The sequence below is a fragment of the Oncorhynchus clarkii genome, chromosome 22 (genome assembly GCF_045791955.1).
Source record: "Oncorhynchus clarkii lewisi isolate Uvic-CL-2024 chromosome 22, UVic_Ocla_1.0, whole genome shotgun sequence".
In the NCBI taxonomy this organism is placed as follows: Eukaryota; Metazoa; Chordata; class Actinopteri; order Salmoniformes; family Salmonidae; genus Oncorhynchus; species Oncorhynchus clarkii.
The window spans coordinates 3246627-3263276 of NC_092168.1; the positions used below are offsets into that span (position 1 = coordinate 3246627).

The 16650-nt window shown below is 43.1% G+C and overlaps 1 protein-coding gene across 1 annotated transcript in view; it reads left to right on the plus strand.

Moving 5' to 3' along the window:
• LOC139380491 (integrin, beta-like 1) overlaps positions 1–16650 on the plus strand; it is a 121650-nt gene that overhangs the window by 26363 nt on the left and 78637 nt on the right. Inside the window, exons 5-7 of the mRNA XM_071123190.1 lie at positions 341–481; positions 6214–6354; positions 8350–8496. Of these exons, the coding sequence (XP_070979291.1) occupies positions 341–481; positions 6214–6354; positions 8350–8496 (429 nt within the window). The remainder of the gene's footprint in view (positions 1–340; positions 482–6213; positions 6355–8349; positions 8497–16650) is intronic.

Genomic DNA, 16650 nt, shown 5'->3' on the forward strand with positions numbered 1-16650 from the left:
CATTTTCAATACATTTGCAAACATATCAAAACACGTTTTTGCTTTGTGTAGATGGGTGAGGAAAAAAATGTATTTAATCCATTTTGAATTTATGAATGCTTTCTTAAGGCACTGTAAAAGGGGACTACTTTCCTTAATTTATGTGGCTATAAAAGTACCTTGTGTAATTATCCTCTGGGATAAACCTACATTGACAGAAATATTCCAAACGGCAGAAAATGTTTACCCAAAGTGACACCCAACGATTCAACAATGATAACAGGTTTCTTGTTGTATGCTATGTAAAGATGAAGGCGTTTGTTCGTCTCTGTGTGACTGTTGCATTCTGTTTTGCTTCCAGGCCACGGTCAGTGTTACTGTGGCAACTGTTACTGCGCGGCCGGTTGGCATGGAGACAAATGTGAATTACAGTGTGACATCAGCCCGTGGGAGAGCAAGCGGAGATGTACGTCTCCGGATGGCAAGATCTGCAGCAACAGAGGTCGGTCCCACTGAGTCTCTGAGAGAGTGAGTGAGTGAGTGAGTGAGTGAGTGAGTGAGTGAGTGAGTGAGGTGTAGAAAAGGAGAGAGGTGTAGAAAAGGAGAGAGGTAGAGAGGTAGAAAAGGAGAGAGGTAGAGAGGTAGAAAAGGAGAGGTAGAGAGGTAGAAAAGGAGAGGTAGAGAGGTAGAAAAGGAGAGGTAGAGAGGTAGAAAAGGAGAGAGGTAGAGAGGTAGAAAAGGAGAGAGGTAGAAAAGGTAGAAAAATAGAGACAGAGAGGTAGAAAAGGAGAGAGAGAGAGAGAGAGAGAGAGAGAGAGAGAGAGAGAGAGAGAGAGAGGTAGAAAAGGAGAGAGAGAGAGAGGTAGAAAAGGAGAGAGAGAAAGATTTTAAAAAATCCTTCATTTTGTATATTCCACTGAAATTCTCATCTGAGCTTGGACAGGCAGGAGAAAAAGTCCACTGCAGAAATTGTCCCCGTGAACTTTTCAGCAAAAAATGAAGGGTAAGTGGTACATGGACTGAACTCGACCACAGAGCTGAATTTCTCAATTGTGGTCAAGTGGACTTCTGACACGATGTGAATACAACCTTTAACACTCTACTTACCTACACTGCAGAATGAGGAGAGAGAGAGAAAGAGAGAGAGCGAGAGAGAGAGAGAGAGAGAGAGAGAGAGAGAGATTGAAACTCAAAGAGAAGTGTACATTGTGGTAGGTGCAACAGAACATTGTGTTAGGTGCAATGCAGAAATAAAATCTACAGTTGGGTTACCCTACTAGAAACCTACAGTTGGGTTACCCTACTAGAAACCTACAGTTGGGTTACCCTACTAGAAACCTACAGTTGGGTTACCCTACTAGAAACCTACAGTTGGGTTACCCTACTAGAAACCTACAGTTGGGTTACCCTACTAGAAACCTACAGTTGGGTTACCCTACTAGAAACCTACATTTGGGTTACCCTACTAGAAACCTACAGTTCGGTTACCCTACTAGAAACCTACATTTGGGTTACCCTACTAGAAACCTACAGTTGGGTTACCCTACTAGAAACCTACAGTTGGGTTACCCTACTAGAAACCTACAGTTGGGTTACCCTACTAGAAACCTACAGTTGGGTTACCCTACTAGAAACCTACAGTTGGGTTACCCTACTAGAAACCTACAGTTGGGTTACCCTACTAGAAACCTACAGTTGGGTTACCCTACTAGAAACCTACAGTTGGGTTACCCTACTAGAAACCTACATTTGGGTTACCCTACTAGAAACCTACAGTTGGGTTACCCTACTAGAAACCTACAGTTGGGTTAGCCTACTAGAAACCTACAGTTGGGTTACCCTACTAGAAACCTACAGTTGGGTTACCCTACTAGAAACCTACAGTTGGGTTACCCTACTAGAAACCTACATTTGGGTTACCCTACTAGAAACCTACAGTTGGGTTACCCTACTAGAAACCTACAGTTGGGTTACCCTACTAGAAACCTACAGTTGGGTTAGCCTACTAGAAACCTACAGTTGGGTTAGCCTACTAGAAACCTACAGTTGGGTTACCCTACTAGAAACCTACAGTTGGGTTACCCTACTAGAAACCTACAGTTGGGTTACCCTACTAGAAACCTACAGTTGGGTTACCCTACTAGAAACCTACAGTTGGGTTACCCTACTAGAAACCTACAGTTGGGTTACTCTACTAGAAACCTACAGTTGGGTTACCCTACTAGAAACCTACAGTTGGGTTACCCTAATAGAAACCTACAGTTGGGTTACCCTACTAGAAACCTACAGTTGGGTTAGCCTACTAGAAACCTACAGTTGGGTTACCCTACTAGAAACCTACAGTTGGGTTACTCTACTAGAAACCTACAGTTGGGTTACCCTACTAGAAACCTACATTTGGGTTACCCTACTAGAAACCTACAGTTGGGTTACCCTACTAGAAACCTACAGTTGGGTTACCCTAATATAAACCTACAGTTGGGTTACCCTAATATAAACCTACAGTTGGGCTACCCTACTAGAAACCTACAGTTGGGTTACTCTACTAGAAACCTACAGTTGGGTTACTCTACTAGAAACCTACAGTTGGGTTACCCTACTAGAAACCTACAGTTGGGTTAGCCTACTAGAAACCTACAGTTGGGTTACCCTACTAGAAACCTACAGTTCGGTTACCCTACTAGAAACCTACAGTTGGGTTACCCTACTAGAAACCTACAGTTGGGTTACCCTACTAGAAACCTACAGTTGGGTTACCCTACTAGAAACCTACAGTTGGGTTACCCTACTAGAAACCTACATTTGGGTTACCCTACTAGAAACCTACAGTTGGGTTACCCTACTAGAAACCTACAGTTGGGTTAGCCTACTAGAAACCTACAGTTGGGTTACCCTACTAGAAACCTACAGTTGGGTTACCCTACTAGAAACCTACAGTTGGGTTACCCTACTAGAAACCTACATTTGGGTTACCCTACTAGAAACCTACAGTTGGGTTACCCTACTAGAAACCTACAGTTGGGTTACCCTACTAGAAACCTACAGTTGGGTTAGCCTACTAGAAACCTACAGTTGGGTTAGCCTACTAGAAACCTACAGTTGGGTTACCCTACTAGAAACCTACAGTTGGGTTACCCTACTAGAAACCTACAGTTGGGTTACCCTACTAGAAACCTACAGTTGGGTTACCCTACTAGAAACCTACAGTTGGGTTACCCTACTAGAAACCTACAGTTGGGTTACTCTACTAGAAACCTACAGTTGGGTTACCCTACTAGAAACCTACAGTTGGGTTACCCTAATAGAAACCTACAGTTGGGTTACCCTACTAGAAACCTACAGTTGGGTTAGCCTACTAGAAACCTACAGTTGGGTTACCCTACTAGAAACCTACAGTTGGGTTACTCTACTAGAAACCTACAGTTGGGTTACCCTACTAGAAACCTACATTTGGGTTACCCTACTAGAAACCTACAGTTGGGTTACCCTACTAGAAACCTACAGTTGGGTTACCCTAATATAAACCTACAGTTGGGTTACCCTAATATAAACCTACAGTTGGGCTACCCTACTAGAAACCTACAGTTGGGTTACTCTACTAGAAACCTACAGTTGGGTTACTCTACTAGAAACCTACAGTTGGGTTACCCTACTAGAAACCTACAGTTGGGTTAGCCTACTAGAAACCTACAGTTGGGTTACCCTACTAGAAACCTACAGTTCGGTTACCCTACTAGAAACCTACATTTGGGTTACCCTACTAGAAACCTACAGTTGGGTTAGCCTACTAGAAACCTACAGTTGGGTTACCCTAATATAAACCTACAGTTGGGTTACCCTAATATAAACCTACAGTTGGGCTACCCTACTAGAAACCTACAGTTGGGTTACTCTACTAGAAACCTACAGTTGGGTTACTCTACTAGAAACCTACAGTTGGGTTACCCTACTAGAAACCTACAGTTGGGTTACATAAACCTACAGTTGGGTTACCCTACTAGAAACCTACAGTTGGGCGGGCCTACTAGAAACCTACAGTTGGGTTGGCCTACTAGAAACATACAGTTGGGTTAGCCTACTAGAAACCTACAGTTGGGTTAGCCTACTAGAAACCTACAGTTGGGTTACCCTACTAGAAACCTATAGTTGGGCTACCCTACTAGAAACCTACAGTTGGGTTACTCTACTAGAAACCTACAGTTGGGTTACCCTACTAGAAACCTACAGTTGGGCTACCCTACTAGAAACCTACAGTTGGGTTACTCTACTAGAAACCTACAGTTTCCCTCAGTCCAAAATCAGGCGTTGTGTTTGGTTTACACAGTGCCTGTGGTGCCTGACTAATCAGTGAGATTGTGTTCAACTGGAGGAAGAAGAGCTGCAGGTGTCCCAGACTGCAGTAGTCACTCTGTGAAAGGAAATAGACACACCCAGTGTGTGTGTATGGAACTCTCCACGTACAATTTAATTTACTTCAGCATAAAACTTCATTCTAAACTGACATAGAAACAAGCCTTTAGTAATAGGAACATTTGATTTTGAACATTCTTTGGAAACAATGTAAAAAGAGGCAAGCACTTAAAATCTTTGCTGGAGAATTTTGTACTGTATAAGCCAATACTAATATATATATATATATATATATATATATATATATATATATATATATATATATATTTTTTTTTTATGAACGTCCTCAAATCTTCTGGGTATGGACTACAAGGTGTCGAAAGCGTTCCACAGGGATGCTGGCCCATGTTGACTCCAATGCTTTTCAGAGTTGTGTAAAGTTGGCTGGATGTCTTTAGTGTGGTGGACTATTCTAGATACACACAGGAAACTGTTGAGTGTAAAAAAAAAACAGCAGCGTTGTAGTTCTTGACACACTCAACCAGTGCGCCTGGCACCTACTACCATACCACGTTAAAAGGCTATTCAATCTTTTGTCTTGCCCATTCACCCTCTGAATGGGACACATGTACAACCCATGTCTCAATTGTCTCAAGGCTTAACAATCCTTATTTAACCTGTCTCCTACCATTCATCTACACTGATTTAAGTGGATTTAACAAGTGACATCAATAAGGGATCATAGCTTTCACTTGGATTCACCTGGTCAGTCTATGTCATGGAAAGAGCAGGTGTTCTTAATGTTTGGTACACTCGGTGTCTATCTCAGAGATATACAGGTCCAGGTGTAAAAGTCAGGACTTGTGGTTTGTATTCATATTTTTAGAACAGTGATATTGTTAGTGGCATGAAACAGCATGGCTCTATAGCCAGGGATGCCTGAGCTCCAGGGTTCCCAGTAGGGGTAGGAGATCCAGGGCCAAGTCTGCCATGTGTCTGCCCTAGTCAGGAGGCCTGCCAACTGACCTGGCTCCCCCAGGGCTCCCCTGTCCTGTTGCGCCTGATAAGAGAAAATGGGATTTCCACTGGCAACTGCTCAACCGGCACCCTGGCTTAGACTCATCAGAGGGAAAAGAATGAAAGAGAGAGTTGGAGGTACGTGAGCTAGGAAATTAGAGGAGAGTGGGAAAGGGCATGGGAGCCACGGTTGTTCCACTATCACAGATTACCTCCAGACCTGACCATGCTTGACCATACATCTGCCTATACTATACTTAATCTTATTCTCCTCCACCTGCCTGAAATCCTGCTTTCTGACTTTGCTCATTGTCGTGCCCCTACCTTGGCTCCTGCTTTTGCTCCTGCCATTGCCCAGTGCCCCACCCCTAGGCTCCTGCCATTGGCTTTTGCTATGCCCACTAAGGCTACTGCCATACTCCTGCCCAAACCCAGTCCCTCCTATCTTATAGCAGTGGTCTTTTCTTGTCAACAGTCTGCACTCTGGGGTCACTACCAAGGATTTGAGACTCAGGGGGAATCAGTCTGCCTTCCCTCTCAGCCAGACTTTGATTGTGTTACTGTCACTAACTGAAAATGTCTCAGCAAACCTCCTAATCCTTAAACTCAAGAGGCATAGGCAGGAAGGCTCTTGTGTGTTCAATAAGGTTTCCTTGCCTAAAATATTCCATACAACAGAATAATGTTTGTAACCTCTCTGACTTTCTTTGAGCTCCCATAGGTCCTCTGTTGTTTGATCTCTATGGTGCATAAACATTCACTTAGTTAGAAAAGGATTAGACTGGATTTTGTGTTGAAAGCAGAATCAACTCCAAATTTGGAAAATATTGTGTGTGTGTGTGTGTGCATTATTTTCTGTGTGCATAGGTACCTGCATATGTGGGGAGTGTACATGCTATGATGTGGATCCATCAGGGGACTGGGGTGACATTCACGGGGACACCTGCGAGTGTGATGAGAGGAGCTGTCACGCAACCTACGACAGATACTCTGACGACTTCTGTTCAGGTGAGACAGGATGGCAACTGGCTGCGTTCGCTTCGGCCTGAAACATTCAAATGTAATGCATTCTATATGTCACTTTAATACAATGTTAATGACATGTTAACATGTACTGACATAGGACAACTGTAAGGGCAAGCTAATCTCGGTTACCTATCTTGTGAAAGTTTTTAATTTCCTGTTTTACTTCTGTGGGGAATGCCATTAGGTGTCTTTTATACAGGTAACAAGTTCAAACAGGTTCAGTTAATATAGGTAATGAGTGGAGAACAGGAGGGCTTCTTAAAAAAAAACTAACAGGTCTGTGAGAGCCGGAATTCTTACTGGTTGGTAGGTGATCAAATACTTATGTCATGCAATAAAATGCAAATTAATTACTTAAAAATCATACAATGTGATTTTCTGGTATTTTGTTTTAGATTCCGTCTATCACAGTTGAAGTGTACCTATGATAAAAATTACAGACCTCTACATGCTTTGTAAGTAGGAAATCCTGCCAAATCGGCAGTGTGTCAAATACTTGTTCTCCCCACTGTATATATCACAGAAGAGTGTAATTGTTTTTAGGCCAGCTGTTTTTAGTCAAGACGTTTGTGTTTTTAATGTACAATGTTTTTGTTGTACTGTATGTGTGGTTATAGTTTTGTTTAATGTTGTGTAAATTGTTTTGTCTGAAACGTTGTTCCCTCTGCTGCTATTGGACCAGGTCTCTCTTGGAAAAGAGGTGTTATCTCAATGAGAAAAACCTGTATAAATAAAGATCAAATCAAATAAAAATCACTGGGGCTAAGCTTCCTGCCATCCAGGACCTCTATACCAGGCGGTGTGTCAGAGGAAGGCCCTAAAAATAGTCAAGAACTCCAGCCCCCCTAGTCTTAAACTGTTCTCTCTGCTACCGGAGCACCAAGTCTAGGTCCAAGAGGCTTCTAAACAGCGTCTACCCCCAAGCCATAAGACTCCTGAACATCTAATCAAATGGCCACCCAAACTATTTGCATCCAGCCCCCCCCCCCCTGTATATAGCTCCGTCTGTTATTTACTACGGCTCATTAATTATTTGTTATTCTTATCTCTTACTTTTTTAAGGTATTTTCTTTAAACTGCACTGTTGGTTAAGAGCTTGTTAATAAGCGTTTCACTGTAAGGCGAAATTTGATTTGATTGAATTTGAAAAAACAGGGCAGAAGAGAATTGCAAACAATAGAATCATAGCAATGTTTGGAATGTAAGGTTTTTGAAAGGTGATTATGAACAAAATGTAACATCAACTAACAACATGGACACAAACCAGACCATTATATCACACAGTCTTTGTCAAAGTAATCCTACGATCTTTGTGAGGGTTACATGAACTTCAGAAAGCGGATACATTCTGTTCTTGATTAAAGTCCAGCTGATTCAGCTTTAGAAATTAGGCGTTGGGTGGAATAATACAGTTTGAGAAAAAACAACAGTCCACCCACTTCTATTTTTCAGGATTACCCTGAGATCACAGACACAGGGCCAACACCAAAAACACTCTTCCATCTGGTTCTAATACAACAGTAAAACTTTATAGCCATAAAACGTTATGCTGTTTCATATGTAACTTTCCAACTATATTTTTGGTAAGGAGGTTTTAGTAACTTCTTGGGGAAATGTAATGGATGCTCTCACTGTGCCTTCTATTGGTGATGATAAAGTATATTCCTTTGATTTGTTTCAAAAACATATATTTGCATTGGAACAGCTTTTTATGTTTATGGTGTTTTGTTTTTCAAAACACAGTAAACCTTTCCCTAAATTCTACTAAAATAAAATTAGGGAGAATTCTACTAAATTCTCCCTCAACCTTTCCAGTCCCTTTTCCTCCATCCCTGTCCCACTCGCTCCCTTCTTTCTCTTCCCCCAACCCCAAATCACCCCATCTACTCACACTCTTTCTTCTACCTCATCTTTCCACTATTTTCCCTTTCTCCTCCCCAACCCCTTCATCTTTACACTCTCCCTCCTCGTCCCCAGGACATGGCCAGTGTAACTGTGGAAGGTGTGACTGTAAGGAAGGCTGGATGGGGAAGAAATGTGAGCACCCTCTGTCCTGCTCCTTGTCTCTGGAGAGCAGCCTGAAGAAGTGCAAGGGAACGTCTAACATGCCCTGCTTCGGACGAGGTACAGAAAACTACATTACAGCACAGTACAGTACAGTATACTTCCAATCATTTCTCGTCACCACGGTTTCAATGTGTTTTTTAAGAAATTGTGTTTGTAGTTTCAAATGTTGGTGCACAATACTCGAACTAACTGAGCAAACCAGTCCAACTATACACCGGTCCGAATGGAATCCCTTTGCGCCTAGTGTTGGGATCTTAGCAGAACTGAGGGGATGCCAAGTGTCTCCCTTTCAGTTTACTGACTAATGCAAGGCTGTGTGTGTGTGTGTGTGTGTGTGTGTGTGTTTGTGTGTGTGTGTGTGTGTGTGTGTGTGTGTGTGTGTGTGTGTGTGTGTGTTGATTACAACAAACTGTTTTACAATGAAGGTCTATCGTAGCCTCAGCAGCACACTGTAGGGCAGCACCATGGTGTAGCAGGAGGACAGCTAGCTTCTCTCCTCCTCTGGGTACATTGACTTCAATACGAAACCGAGGAGGCTCATGTTTCTCACCCCCTTCCATAGACTTACACAGTACTTATGACAGCTTCCAGAGGACATCCTCCAACCTATTAGAGCTCTTGCAGCATGAACTGAAATGTTGTCCACCCAATGAAAGGATCTGAGAATGAATCTAGTACTGAAAGCATAAGCTACAGCTAACTAGCATTGCAGTGCATAAAATGTGATGAGTAGTTGACTCAACGAGAAAGGCAATAGTCACTTAGATAGCACAAGAAGATAGCTAGTGCAATGCAGTATTGAATGTGTCTGTCACCTTGATTACTCAAAATTCTCTCGACCTGTACACCTACTTTGTAAACTTTCATTCATAGGCTAGGATATAGCAACCTCATGATGGATACAAGGAACATTTGAGTATCATGTAGTAGCCTAAACCGACCAATGTTACATTGAGCTGGGTGAATGGAATATGAATAACAGACATCCAATATAATGTAATAGAAATAATGCCATGCTCATTAAAAAATATATAATTCTCCCTCATCTTAAACAGCACCCACTGCCCTTGGTGTGTGTGTGTGCGTGTGTGTGTGTGTCTAATGAGCATGGCTGGCCAGCTACATTGTGAGTCAGGGTAGGGGCTGCTCTCAACAGCAATGGCCTGGGTCGATGTGTCTAGATTTATTACATTATATGCCTCATTAACTGTCCCTTTGGACTGAGGAAGCATGTTTTCCTGGGACCTCCTCATCCTCTGTGTGATTCTTATCCCTGACTCTCACTGAAATAATAAAGGAAACCAATGTCCAATGTTGCTGATAGCAGTGGGTTTTAAAGGGACTAATATGATGCGCTTCGATATCAAACAGATCTAATGAGATCCAAACATTGGTGGGGATGTCGTATTTGCATCATGGTGATTGTTTGTGTGTTGCAAATGCCTTGTACAGTAGCCTACACTGTAATGGAAAGCTGTCAATTATGTGGTCATTTGTTGTATTATCAACGGTAAAACACTCTGAAACATTTTACTGCAGCATACTGTAAATCATGGTGCATTATGGGAAAATGTGGTGGTCGGGGAAATAATTGCTGTATTTCGAATGGTACTGTAATTCCACCCTGTATAATACAGTACCGTATCTTTGGTGCGCCAAATACCTTTAGACCACTAGTAGGTGCATGGTATTGTTGTTTCTGGCTAATTAACAGATTAACATATTTTGAGGTGTGACGCTATATTTCTTGCACCCATTAGTGAGAATGCTGTACCAATTGAACTCCTATATGGTTATAGTGCCCCATCAATTTAAAATGTATAGGGGACAGATTAGAGTGGCAGGAAGTATTCAACCTTAACCTTTCGGTCTGTTTTGCACTGTAGCCGCTGCCAGCTTGGGAGAATTTCACTGGGCGAAAAGGGTCAATATTAAGTGAAATATTGAACTATATATTTCCAGATATCTGACATTTTGTTAAATGTAGGGTGCAGACATTCAGGTTGATCTCTTTATGTAACACAGTAGATCCCCATTCCTGTCCCTCAATGGAATCAAATATAATCACATTTTATTTGTCACATGCGCCGAATACAATGTCTTTAAGTAAGCATTTCACGGTCGGTCTACACCTGTTGTGTTCAGTGCATGTGACAAATAACATTTGATTTCAACACTTCACACACATGAAGCGGCATTTTGTCGCTCCTCAAAAGCCATGACTTCTCAAAGGGAGGGATGTCACTTGGTCACAACCAGTGACTTGGTTGCAACCAACGCACTAACTAGCTAGTAATTCCACACCGGGTACATTTACCCCCTTTGGCGTCCTCCCCTTCTCTGCAGCAACCCCCAGCAACTTGGAACAGGGTCACATAGTGACACTGTAACATATTAGGTCATGTCCTTGTCTCTCACTCACCTTTCCCTCACAGGGGACCTTCTACACAACAACACTTTTCACTTTATTAGCAGTGTTATCTATTGCTGCACAAAAGCCATGGGCCTTGAAAGAGCACTTGCACGATAGACGCTAACTAGAGCACTTCTAACTAGAGCTAGTAACTAGCGCTGTTAATAACAAGCGTGCCTTTTCAACATGTCCCTGATTGAGTCTGTAATGTTTCAAGCAGACCACCATAGTGGTCCTGTGCCCAAGAACACAAAGGTAACCTGTCTAAATGACTACAGACCCGTAGCACTCACGCCTGTAGCCACGAAGTGCTTTGAAAGGCTGGTAATGCTCACATTAACACGATTATCCCAGAAACAGTAGACCCACTCCAATTTGAAAACCACCCAAACAGATCCACAGATGATGCAATCTCTAGTGCACTCCACACTGACCTTTTCCAACTGGACAAAATGAATACCTATGTGAGAATGCTATTCATTGACTACAGCTCAGCGTTCAACACCATAGTACCCTCAAAGCTCATCACTAAGCTAAGGATCATGGGACTAAACACCTCCCTCTGCAACTGGATCCTGGACTTCCTGACGGACTGCCCCCAGGTGCTGAGGGTAGGTAGCAACACATTTGCCATGCTGATCCTCAACACTGGAGCTCTCCAGGGGTGCGTGCTCAGTCCCCTCCTGTACTCCCTGTTCACCCACGACTGCATGGCCAAGCATGACTCCAACACCATCATTAAGTTCTCAGACGACACAAGAGGCCAGATCACCGACAACAACAAGCCTATAGGGACGAGATCAGAGACCTTGCCACGTGGTGCCAGAATAACAACCTAACCCTCAACGCAACCTCAACTAAGGAGATTATTGTGGACTACAGGAAAAGGAGGACCGAGCACGCCCCCATTCTCATTGACGGGGCTGTAGTGGAGCAGGTTGAAAGCTTCAAGTTCCTTGGTGTCCACATCAACAACAAACTAGAATGGTCCAAACACACCAAGACAGTCGTGAAGAGGGCACGACAAAGCCTATTCCCCCTCAGGAAACTAAAAGGTTTTCTACAGCTGGTCACATCACTGCCTGGTATGGCAATTGCTCGGTCTCTGACCGCAAGGCACTACAGAGGGTAGTGCGTACGGCCTGCCTGCCATCCAAGACCTCTACACCAGACGGTGTCAGAGGAAGGCCCTAATAATGGTCAAAGACCCCAGACACCCTAGTCATATACTGTTCTCTCTACTACCACATGGCAAGTGGTACCAGAGTGCCAAGTCTAGGACATAAAGGCTTCTCAACAGTTTTTCCCCCAAGCCATAAGACTCTTGAACAGGTAATCAAATGGCTACACGGACTATTTGCATTGTGTGTCCCCCCAACCCCTCTTTTTACGCTACTGCTACTCTCTGTTCATCATATGTGCATAGCCACTTTAACCATATCTACATGTACATACTACCTCAATCAGCCTGACTAACCGGTGTCTGTATGTAGCCTCGCTACTTTTATAGCCTCCCTACTGTATATAGCCTGTCTTTTTACTGTTGTTTTATTACTTTACTTACCTATTGTTCAACTAATACATTTTTTGCACCATTGGTTAGAGCCTGTAAGTAAGCATTTTGTATGTTGTATTCGGTGCACGTGACAAGTAAACTTAGATTTATTGTGTAGGGCCTTTTTCAATGTGTCCTGCCATATTGCATTGTCCTTCCTTTTGTCGTTACCTTGTCTTTAAATCCCTGAAGGATACTGACCTCTAGGCAATGACCGGTGTCAGAAAAACAACTAACATGGCACATGGCACTATAACATGAACGTAATTCAGGTAGACCTTATAGAATTGAACTGTTAAACGGTGGAGAGTTTCCTGATTATGTCGCTGGCGGATATCTTCATTAAGAGGAACATATCCCTGCATGGTCTCAAAGCTCCCTATATTTAACGTGGGTTAATGTAGCCATTGATTTTGTGTTACTCAAAGAGGAGATGACGTCTGCGGGGGATTGCTTGGCTTGGTCACTGCTCCCAGCACCTGAAATGACACTACAGGGTCCAGTCAGCTGATTAAGCATTTTGTTAAGGATTTTGATAGTTTGACCTGAACGTCATGTTTTCCTACAATGATGCACACCATTCTTCAATAGTCTTCAAGGTATGTTTGCTCCTGTTTGGTGGGTGTGGCGGGGTGACCACTTGAAATAGCAAAATTACTGCAGCATCACACCACATACAATCGCCCACCATGATCACAACGTTCTTCAACTGGTCATTCAGATCAGCACCATTTCCGTTCAATTAAACATTGCACTCTGTTGTGCCCTGCTAAATGCTTTCCCATGGCTCGCCGTCGGGGGAATTACAATACTAACGCCATAGTGATTCTACCAGATCAAATGACACAATGTCTAATTAGTGGTGGAGGGCCAGCACCAAACAAGTCCACTCTCAACTCCTTCTCTATTGCGTTAGTTGACTCCAATTTTGAAAGAACAAAGAGAACAAAGTCTCCCGCTGATATAGACTCCTATGACTCAATGTTTACACATTTCAACCAGGATTTAGGTCTGAAACTGGTATAATACACATGACTAGACAACAGCAGCTATGCGTTTTGAATGAATTAATGTATAAAGCTAGACAGCTAATTCTAACCCACACTTCAACCCTATTTGCTGAGAAGAGATTGACCATACCAACGTTTTTTTTTTAGATTAGATGTTGAATAGTGAAAGTAAATTTCAGGGCACAGTGAAAATCTTAAACTCTAAGCATGCAGGTACATTTTAGTAATTTAGCAGATGCTCTTATCCAGAGTGACTTACAGTAGTGTACATTTGTATACTTTTTTCCATACTGGTCCTCCATGGGATACAAACCCACAATCCTGGCATTGCAAGTGCCATGCTCTACCAACTGAGCCACACGGGGCTAAAGTGAAATAAAAGTTTAAAAAAAAACATTTAATAATAAGAACTATAAACAAATATGTATTTAAATGAATATACATAAATACTGTATATTAACACTATATTAACACTGTAACAATGGTAAATATCCTTTGGTGTGGGGTCAGGGTAAGGGGCAGGAAGGGAACAGGGGAGCAGTGAGCTTTGTGGTGAGCTTAGAGGTCACTATGGTATTGATGCCAAGCTGTAGTCGATGAACAGCAACCTCACATGTGCACTCTTTTTGTCCAGATGAGTGAGGGCAGTGTGCAATTCAATGACGATTGCATCGTCAGTGGATCTGTCAGGGCGGTAGGAGAATTGGAGAGGGTCGAGTGTGTCAGGGAGGGAGGAGGTGATGTGGTTCTTTGACTAGCATCTCGAAAAACTTCACGGTGATAGAGGTGAGTGCTACGGTCAGTAATCATTCAGATCCTTTACTTTCCCTTTCTTGGGCACTGGGATGATAGTGGATATCTTGGAGCAGGTGAAGATAGTGGTCTAAGCTAAAGAGAGATTAAAGATATCAGAAAACACAACTGCAAGCTGGTCTGCACATGCTCTGAGGGCACGGCTAGGGATGCTGTTTGTGAGGGTTAACACATTTGAATGACATATACTGTACATCCTTTGTGGAGACCGTAAGTACATAGCCCTCGTTGTCCTCAGGGTCTTTTTATTTATTTATTTATTTACTTATTTATTTATTTATCCTGTTTTCTCCCCAATTTCGTGGTATCCAATTGTTTAGTAGCTACTATCTTGTCTCATCGCTACAACTCCCGTACGGGCTCGGGAGAGACGAAGGTTGAAAGTCATGCGTCCTCCGATACACAACCCAACCAATCCGCACTGCTTGTTAACACAGCACGCATCCAACCCGGAAGCCAGCCGCACCTATGTGTCGGAGGAAACACCGTGCAACTGGCAACCTTGGTTAGCGCGCACTGCGCACTGCGCCTGGCCCGCCACAGGAAAGGTGTTTCGCTCTTCCGGTAGGGCGGTGTTGGTGTCTGCAACGTGACTGGCTTTCGGTGATCATTAGGAGCCCCTGTCACATATGCCTCGTGTCCGACCTGCTAAATTGTTCCTCCAATTTGTTCCTATACCTGTGTTTTGCCATCTGGAATGATCTGAAAAGGTCATATTTGTGTTGTTTCAATCAAATTGATTTGTAAAGCCCTTTTTACAAAGTGCTATACAGAAACCCAGCCTAAAACCTCAAACACCAAGCTAAGCAGATGCGGTGGCTAGGAAAAATTCCCTAGAAAGGCAGGAACTTAGGAAGTAACCTAGAGAGGAATCAGGCTCTGAGGGATGGCCAGTCCTTTTCTGGCTGTGATGGGTGGAGATTATAAGAGTAAATGGTCATTTAAGGCCAGATTGTTCTTCGAGATGTTCATGGTCAAATAATAATCATAGTGGTTGTAGCGGGTGCAACAGGTCAGAAGTAAATGTCAGCTGGCTTTTCATAGCCGAGCATTCAGAGGCTGAGACAGCAGATGAAAACAGTAGGTCCGGGACAAGGTAGCACGTCCGGTGAACATGTCAGGGTTCCCTAGACGCAGGCAGAACAGTTGAAACTGGAGCAGCAGCACAACCAGTTGGACTGGGGACAGCCAGGAGTCATCAGGCCAGGTAGTCCTGAGGCATGGCCCTAGTGCTCATGTCCTCCGGGAGTGCAGGGAGAGAATTAGAGGGAGCATACTTAAATTCCCTTAAATTTCCACAGGACACCAGATAAGGCAGGATAATTACACCAGATATAACAGATTGACCCTATAACAGACTGGCCATGTACAGTGGGGCAAAAAAAGTATTTAGTCAGCCACCAATTGCGCAAGTTCTCCCACTTAAAAATATGAGAGAGGCCTGTAATTTTCATCATAGGTACACTTCATCTATGACAGACAAAATGAGGGCAAAAAAATTAATGATGAATTTATTTGCAAATTATGGTGGAAAATAAGTATTTGGTCACCTACAAACAAGCAAGATTTCTGGCTCTCACAGACCTGTAACTTCTTCTTTAAGAGGCTCCTCTGTCCTCCACTCGTTACCTGTATTAATGGCACCTGTTTGAACTTGTTATCAGTATAAAAGACACCTGTCCACAACCTCAAACAGTCACAATCCAAACTCCACTATGGCCAAGACCAAAGAGCTGTCAAAGGACACCAGAAACAAAATTGTAGACCTGCACCAGGCTGGGAAGACTGAATCTGCAATAGGTAGCTTGGTTTGAAGAAATCAACTGTGGGAGCAATTATTAGGAAATGGAAGACATACAAGACCACTGATAATCTCCCTCGATCTGGGGCTCCACGCAAGATCTCACCTAGTGAATGACCTGCAGAGAGCTGGGACCAAAGTAACAAAGCCTATCATCAGTAACACACTACGTCGCCAGGGACTCAAATCCTGCAGTGACAGACGTGTCCCCCTGCTTAAGCCAGTACATGTCCAGGCCCGTCTGAAGTTTGCTAGAGAGCATTTGGATGATCCAGAAGAAGATTGGGAGAATGTCATATGGTCAGATGAAACCAAAATATAACTTTTTGGTAAAAACTCAACTCGTCGTGTTTGGAGGACAAAGAATGCTGAGTTGCATTCAAAGAACACCATTCCTACTGTGAAGCATGGGGGTGGAAACATCATGCTTTGGGGCTGTTTTTCTGCAAAGGGACCAGGACGACTGATCCATGTAAAGGAAAGAATGAATGGGGCCATGTATCGTGAGATTTTGAGTGAAAACCTCCTTCCATCAGTAAGGGCATTGAAGATGAAATGTGGCTGGGTCTTTCAGCATGACAATGATCCCAAACACACCGCCCGGGCAACGAAGGAGTGG